General features: G+C 54.0%; 1 protein-coding gene across 1 annotated transcript; it reads left to right on the top strand.

Annotated features, from left to right (window-relative positions):
* The first annotated feature begins 6,275 nt into the window (after positions 1-6,275).
* Positions 6,276-7,392, top strand: LOC135405455 (olfactory receptor 14J1-like). Its single transcript, XM_064640152.1, has one exon. It carries the CDS (start codon positions 6,276-6,278, stop codon positions 7,239-7,241), a length of 966 nt encoding a protein of 321 aa, XP_064496222.1. The 3' UTR covers positions 7,242-7,392.
* The last annotated feature ends 1,114 nt before the right edge of the window (positions 7,393-8,506 follow it).

The raw sequence follows: 8,506 nt of genomic DNA, 5'->3' as shown, positions 1-8,506 counted from the left end.
ATACATTCCCATTGCTATGGTTGGTTACCATGGCAACCATCAGACATTTCCATGTTATGGGCAGTTACCATGGAAAACAGCATACATTCTCATTGCTACAGTCGGTTACCATGGCAACCCTCATATATCCCACAGGTACAGTCAGTTACCAATGGCAACCAGCATATATTCCCATTGCTACAGTTAGTTACCATGGCAACCATAATACATTCCCATTCCTACTGTCAGTTACCATGGCAACCATAATACATTGCCATTTCCACAGTCAATTACCCTGGCAACCACCATACATCCCAACTGTTATGGTCGGTTACCATGGCAACCACCATACATTCCCTTTGCTATGGTCGGTTACCATGGCAACCATCACAAATCCCCATTGCTGTGGTTGGCTACCATGGCAACCATCATACGGTCCACTGCTACAATCAGTTGCCATGGCAACCATCATACAGCCACGTTGCTATGATCAGTTAGCATGGCAACCATGTGAATTCCAGTTTCTATGGTCAGTTACCATGGCAACCATCATACAGTCATCTTGCTACAGTCGTTTACCATGGCAACATCATACAGTCCTGTTCCTACTGTCAGTTACCATGGAACCATCATACATTCCCATTGCTACAGTCGGTTACCATGACAACTATCATACAGTCCCATTGCTATCGTCAGTTACCATGACAACCAGCACACATTCCCATTGCTACAGTCAGTTATCATGGCAATCATCATACTTCCCACTGCTGCGGTCAGTTACTATGGCAACCAGCATACATTCCCATTCCCATGGTCAGTTACCATAAGAACCACCATACATTCCCATTGCTACAGTAGGTTACCATGGCAACCATCATACATTAGCATTGCTATGGTCAGTTACCATGGAAACCATCATACAGTCGCGTTGCTATGATTGTTTGCCATGGCAACTAACATACATTCTCATTGCTACGGTCAGTTCCCATGGAAAACATCATACATTCCTATTGCTACAGTCAGTTACCATGGCAAACAACATACTTCCTACTGGTACAGGCCGTTACCATGGCAACCACAATACTTTGTTGTTTCTATGGTCAGTTACTGTGGCAACCAACATACATTCCCGTTGCTACAGTCAGTTACCATGGCAAACATCATACTTCCAGTTGCTACAGTCAGTTTACCATGGCAACCATGACACATTTCCATTGCTATGGTCAGTTACCGTGGTAATCATCATACTTCCCACTGCTATGGTCAGTTACCATGGCAACCATCATACATTCCCATTGCTACGGTTGGTTACAACGGCAAGCATCAATCATTTCCATTGTTACAGTCACCATGGCAACCATCACACATTTCCATTGCTACAGTTTGTTACCATGGCAACCAACCATCATAGATTCACATTGCTACGCTCGATTACCATGGCAACCATCATAAAGTCACATTCCTATGGTCAGTTCCCATGGCAACAAGCATACATTGCAGTTGCTACAGTCAGTTACCATGGTAACCAGCATACATTCCCATTACTATGGTCAGTTACCACAGGAACCATCATACTTCCCACTGGTACAGTCAGTTATCATGGCAACCATCATACATTCTCATTGCTACTATCAGTTACCATGGGAACCATCATACCTCTCACTGGTACAGTCAAATACCATGGCAACCATCATATATTGCTGTTCCCATGGACAGTTACCATGGCAACCATCACACATTCCCATTGCTATGGTCGGTTACCATGTAAACCAGCATACAGTTCCATTGATACAGTCAGTTACCATGGCAACCATCAGACATTTCCATTGCTATGGGCAGTTAACATGGCAACCAGCATACATTCCTGTTGCTACGGTTGGTTACCATGGCAACCATAATACATTCTTATTGCTATAGTCAGTTACCATGGCAACCAGCATACATTCCCATAGCTACAGTCAGTTACTATGGTAATCTTTTGGTTCCTCTTGGAGAGAAGCAGATGCAGATGAACCTCCCTGTCGTCCACCAACCTGCCAGCTGTGCTCTAAAGGCCTGTGTCCCAAGGGGTGTCTTCACCAAGACTCTGCACAAACCTCTGGGACTCTTTGCATCCTGTCGTGGTGCCTTTCCAGTGAATTCCAGGGTTATCAAAGACAACTTGAATGGGCTCTTTGTCTCACTCCACAAGGTCACCCAAACCACTCTCTCCTCTGACCCTCACCCACAAAAGTTCACCCAAGTTGTTCATCCCCTAGAGCAGCTGCACAGGTCCCAGAAGCTCCTTCCCACTGAGGACACCTCTCTCCTGCTCTTTCTCTCCTGGGTCTCCTTGGCCTTCTCTCCCAACCCATCACAGCCCTGCAACCTGGGAACTGTCTCAGCAGGCCTGGGCTGTTATTGCCTCCAAGTGGAATGAAGAGAGACTTGGGGCTGCAGCTCCTCCTGCCTGTGCCCCACATGCAGGGCATTGGGGCCTGTCTGGCTGCAGCCCCTCAGCGGGGGCACCGGGGTAAGAACAGACTTGCAGTGGGGAAAGCTGCTCTGAAAGCCCCGAGAGCTGGGGTGTGCAGAGGCTTTGCTGACAATGGCCTTGGGGGTGGGACTCAGGCCCAGGGGGGAAAATCCCAGACCTGATCCCTGAGGAGATCAGCACATGCTGCTGAAATGCTGGGGGAGAGAAGAGCCAGCAGAGGGAGGAAACAAGTGTGGACAGCCTGGGCTGATGTGCTTTGGACTCGTGCCTGGCCCGGCCTTGGCTGGGCAGAGAAGGGACAGCCTTTGTGTCCCTGCAGGGCTGGGATTCACTCACTTCCCCAAAGGCCCCCAGTGTGTCTGAGAAGCCCTGGGTGGTGCCTGTCCCACAACTGCTGGGAATGGGGATGGGGTTCCTGCACAGGCCCTGTGCTGTCCATGGCAGCTGCTGCACTTGTGCTGCAGAGCCCTGGCACCTCCCCTGGCACTACAGGTCCCTCTTTGGCTGTTCAATCCAGGCTCAGCTGCCCTGAATTAGGTTCAGCATTGAAGGGATGTCCATGAGACAACGGCTATTGTACTCTGAGGACATGTAGAAAATACCCTGATAAAGAACAGGAGAGAGACCTCTCTCCCTGTGCCACCTGACTCCATTTGGTCATCTGAACACCTCTAGGGGCTGCCCTGGACAGAAGGAACAGGGACAGGTTCCCCTGTCCTACATGTGGGCACCTTCTGCCACTGAAGTTGGCCAAAGCAATGTCCCAGCAGCCTCCAAGAAGATCCCACAGCTGCTGCCCTGTCCCTAGGAACTGCTCCATTGGAGCCTGCAGTTCCCAGCAGGAATGTCGGTCACCTCTGACCCCTCAGGAGGAACCAGGGGTTTGTGTCCCAGCAGGTCAATCCTGGCTTTGGTCTTCATTCATTCCCAGGGGAGCTGGGACAAGGAGTCACCTGTAGGGGCCTGTTTTGGGCCCACTGAAGTAGGGAGGAGGAATCCCAGCCCATGAAGGTTGTGGAGGGAGCTGAGTGTCCTTCTGGCCCCAGGTCTGCAGAGCCACAAGGAGACACCTCTGTTGACTCAGCTGAGTCCCTTCCCTCAGTGCAGGTGAAGGAGATCCCTCCTGGGCACTGGTTGGGTTTCCTGTCTAATGATGGGACATGAAAAGGGGACTCTTGGACTTAACTCTGTGTCAGTTGGGAGACATGACAGTGCTGAAAGAAGTGTCTGTGCCCAGCTGAGAGAAGGAACATGATTATTTTCTTCAGCTGTGTGCCAGCAGGTTCCCCTGGAGCCCCAGGGACAGCTGGAGGGAGCCCAGAGGGGCAGAGAAAGGGCTGCCTGAGGCTGTTGCTGTGTTGCTGAGCTGGGCCGGGCTCCTGGCACACAGGGAGCTCCTGGCAACCCAGAAGAGCTTCAAAGAGACAGCTCTGCTGGTGAGCAGCTTTTCTGCACCACCCAGCAGGGCTGAGGGCACTGCCTGCAGCACCCAGGGCACAGGAGAGAAGGCAGAGAGATGAGAGGCAGCCTGGGCTGGGAGGTGACTGAGCTCTCACTACACGAGAAACCTTCCCAGGATTTGAAGGAAAAATTCTCTGGCTGTAGAAAAGTTCAACTTGCCTTCCTGGAGGGATCTCCTAAAGCTGCCACATCCCACAGCTTCCAGGATCTTTCAGCAGGACTCTCCCAGTTGCTGCAGTGCAGGGGAAGTGGCCATATGGCAGAGCAGGGCAGGAGCTGCAGGCAGCAAGGGCAGACAGGAGAAGGGAGCAGGAGGTTCAAGGGATCCTGGGGTGGGAGGACAGGGCAGAGCTGCTCAGGGCAGGAACCTTGCCAGCCCTTTGCCACGGTCAGGCTCTGGCTGCAGAGCAGTGCAGGTGAGTTCCTGCAAGTGCCTCTCCCAGCTGCCAAATGGCAGCAGTGGCAGGAGCTGTCAGGATGGCTCTGCTGGATTTGCTGGGGTGCAGCAGGAGAAGCTGCTGCAGAGCAGGACTTGCTGCTGCCCCATCAGAGGCCCAGGGCCAGAAGGTTCCCTGTGCCAGGGCTGGCTGTGGGGTGGGAAGGTGGGGGTGCAGCCAGGGGTGCCCAGGGCTGTGGTGCAGAGCAGGGTCCTGCCCCCAGGGCTCTGTGTGCTGGGGCAGGGACTCTGCTGCCTGCCAGGGTCAGCTCTCAGCCCGGCCAAGGAGCTGCCACGGCCCTGAAGGGAGAAAGTGTGGGTGGAAGGAGTGACCCCTCATGGCAGGGCAGGGCTGGGCAGGGCCCTTCAGCTGCAGGCTCAGGGCTCCTCACAGCTTCAGCTCCACCTCCTCCATTTCCAGGGGCCCTTCTCAGGAAGCACATCCCCCCAGAACACCTCCCCCTTCCCAGCCACCGCAGGCTGTCTGGGATCTGCTCTGCAGCCCCTGCCCAGGCAGAGCTGCCCCTGGGCACTGGGCTGGGGATGGCTCTGGCAGCACTGGCAGGGAGCTGAGCTGGGCACAGGCAGGGGCTGCTGGCAGGAACAGCTCCTCACCCAGAGACAGGCAGGCAGGGAGAGGCAGCTGCTGCCACAAGGGCTGGGCAGGGGGATGTGGGCCCCTCCCTGCTGTCCCTGTGGCACAGACCCCTTCCCTGAGCAGCTCCTGCCTGGGCTCCTTTCCCAGCCTAAGCAGAGCCTGTGCCCTCAGGCCCACGGGGGCTGGGCTGTGCATTGCCCTGCAGCAGCCAGAGCCCAGGCAAGGACAAGGCCCTGATTTCCAGCTGTCTCTCTGTGTCCCTCCTCCCTTGGCAGCAGCACTGTGGCATTTCCCTGCCATCCCCTGCTGCCTGGGCTCTCCTTGTTCTCACCAGTGGCTTTTCTGAGCCACTGTGGGGTTTGGAGGGGGCAGATTCCTCTCCAGACACAAACCTTTGGGTGCTGCTGTGGGGATGTGTCTGTGGGAGCCAAGTGCCCAAGTGCCCTCCAGGCACCTTCAGGGGATTCAGCTGTTTGCCTGGGTGTCCTGCAGGGCTGCAGGTGCCCTCCAGAAGGGCACAGCTCTGCCATAGGATCTCTGTGCTGCACAGGATCCCCATGGAGAAAACTCCTTAGTGCTAAATCCATGGAAATGCTCTGGGCAGCCATACTTGGGAACTGCAATGATCCCTGTGTGTGGCAGTCTGGGAGGAGAAAAGAAGATCCTAATCAGGTATCCTGAGTAAAGGCAAGGATTCTTTCAATCTGCTCTTTGAACCAGGATTCCTCTGCTCCTAGAAATGCCTTTTTTCTTTTTTAAGGGAATTCCTAAGGGTGATCCCCCTTCCGCTCCAAGCTGCCAGCCAGGAGCAGCTGTGAACAGGAAAGATGTTCAGCTCTTGTCTCTGCACCAAGAGACCATCCCTTTGCCTCTCAGGACTCACAAGATTTCACTTGGAGCACATCAGAAATGTCAGAAATTTCAACCATCCAAACTCCTCCTGGCAAGAGGAACTGGAACAAAATCAAGTCCCCCAAATCCCCTCCCTCTGTTCTGCCCTTGGGCAAACTGTGACCAGCAGTTCTGGAAACACTTTGATACATCACAAGTGCATTTAATTGGAGGTCACCCTGTGCTCCAAGTTGCCTCTCACTGCACAGCAAGAAGGATTCCTCGGGAGCCCATTCCAGGGTCCCTGCTCTCAGTGCCCCCTTCAGCCAGCAAAACCCAGAGCTCGGGAGAGGGATGCAGAGAGATCTTCCTGAAAAGAGGCCCTGAATGTTGAATTGCTATGAGACATGCAAGATGTTTTGCTAATTGAACCTGACGTAATTCTGTTCTGCTTTTTTTTCTCCTCAACAGTAAACCATACCCTGAGGCAGCAAATGCCCAACAGCAGCTCCATGCCCCAGTTCCTCCTCCTGGCATTTGCAGACAGGCGGGAGCTGCAGCTCCTGCACTTCTGGCTCTTCCTGGCCATCTCCCTGGCTGCCCTCCTGGCCAACGGCCTCATCCTCAGCGCCGTAGCCTGTGACCACCACCTGCACACCCCCATGGGCTTCTTCCTGCTCAACCTCTCCCTCACAGACCTGGGCTGCATCTGCACCACTGTCCCCAAAGCCATGCACAATTCCCTCCATAACACCACAACCATCTCCTACACAGGATGTGCTGCACAGCTCTTTTTCTTTCAATTCTTCATCACAGCAGAATTTTCCCTCCTCACCAGCATGTGCTACGACCGCTACGTTGCCATCTGCAAACCCCTGCACTACGGGACCCTCCTGGGCAGCAGAGCTTGTACCCACATGGCAGCAGCTGCCTGGGCCACTGGGTTTCTCTATTCTCTGCTGCACACAGCCAATACATTTTCCCTGCCCCTGTGCCAGGGCAATGCCCTGGGCCAGTTCTTTTGTGAAGTGCCTCAGATCCTCAAGCTCTCCTGCTCAAGCACATACCTGAGGGAAATTGGGCTTCTTGCTTTTAGTGCTTTTCCTTTTTGGGGATGTTTTGTTTTCATTGTTTTCTCCTATGTGCAGATCTTCAGAGCTGTGCTGAGGATTCCCTCTCATGAGGGACGGTACAAAGCCTTTTCCACGTGCCTCCCTCACCTGGCCGTGCTCTCCCTATTTCTTAGCACTGGCATGTTTTCCCACCTGAGGCCCCCCTCCATCTCATCCCCATCCCTGGACCTGGTGGTGGCAGTTCTGTACTCAGTGGTGCCTCCAGCACTGAACCCCCTCATCTACAGCCTGAGGAACCAGGAGCTCAAGGATGCCATAAGGAAAATGATGACTGGATGCTTTTCAGAAGCAGAAAGCTGCCTGTTTTCTTCTGTAAATCATTCCTAACATTACTTGCTACAGGCCAACCCCCTCTTCTCAGGATTTTGGAGGGGCTAAGAATGTTTTCTTTGGTATTTTGACTTTTTATGATGTAGAGCACAATAAAATTTTGTTCTCGATCCAGCTTCTAATTCACTGTCTTCTTCCTGAATTTGACCCTGCCCCAGTGTAAATGAGAAATCCTCTCTTCATATTAAAACAAATGAAAGGACACAGTGGAAACCTGGTGTTTTTGAGACGGTTCTTCAGATACCTTATAAAATGTCAGGGCAGTGCCCATGTGCAGGGGGGTTGGGGAAAAGGAGATCAGAACAGCAGCAGTGCAAGGGAGCACCAGCACTTGATCCTTCCCAATTCAACACTCTCCTTCTGTGCCTTTGGGGAAGGTCCCTGAGTGCTCTGGCTGGTTGGTCACTGTTGTGCTTGGTGTCAGTGCTGTGACCACGGGCAGGGACAGGCCCTGGGCACTGCTGGGACAGAGCTGGGCTCAAGGACAGTAGAATCCTGCCCGGGCTGGAGTCACCCAGAGATAAAGTACCACGTGTCTGCTGTAATCCATGAGAGCACAGGGCACACAGCAGGAACAGGGACAGGAGTCTGAGGAGTGATTCATCTGCCCCTCAGTGAACTTCCACAGGTTGACCAAGAGCAGCCCCCAAAGCCATGTCCCAGCTCTGGAACAAGGCAGGGCCCCTCTGAGCCCCCTCCATGGCCACACAGGAGTGTCTGTGGGAGGTGGTCAGTGGCAGGGAGCACCATCAGCTGGCTCTGCCTCCCAGCTTGAGCAGCACAGCCCAACAGAGTCCCCCATGCCCCTGTGCTCAGCAGAGCAGCCCCCCCAGCTCGGGGGCTGTGGGGAGCATGGGCAGGGGGTGCAGGAAGGGCTGCTCAGGCCAGCACAGACATGTTCCCCTGGGGAAAGGCTCTGTGGGGAGATGCGATGTGGCAGGAGAAGAGCAGGACACCCTGTGTGAGCAGAGGGGCCATGGGAAGAGGCTGCCCTGGCCCTGGGGAAAAGGGGGGGCAAAGCAAAATGTGGGAAACTCTCTGATCTCAGTTGTGCTGCCCAAGAACATGCTGACCCCAGAGGTGTCCAAGCGGGGCAGAGCTGGCGACTCCGGTCTGTGCGGTGGCGGGGGGGAGGCAGCGGCTCTGCTTGATTCCATGGAGTTCTGGGGAGGCACAGTGGCCCCTTGGTTCCAGGAGGGTCTGAGATGTCTCAGGGTTCCTTTTGTTCCAGAAGGCCCTGCAGTGTCACATCGGCCCATTGA

Source organism: Pseudopipra pipra, chromosome W, assembly GCF_036250125.1.
Source record: "Pseudopipra pipra isolate bDixPip1 chromosome W, bDixPip1.hap1, whole genome shotgun sequence".
Classification (NCBI taxonomy): domain Eukaryota; kingdom Metazoa; phylum Chordata; class Aves; order Passeriformes; family Pipridae; genus Pseudopipra; species Pseudopipra pipra.
Note: the sequence above shows the minus strand (reverse complement) of the source record. Positions and strands in the feature narration are given on the sequence as shown.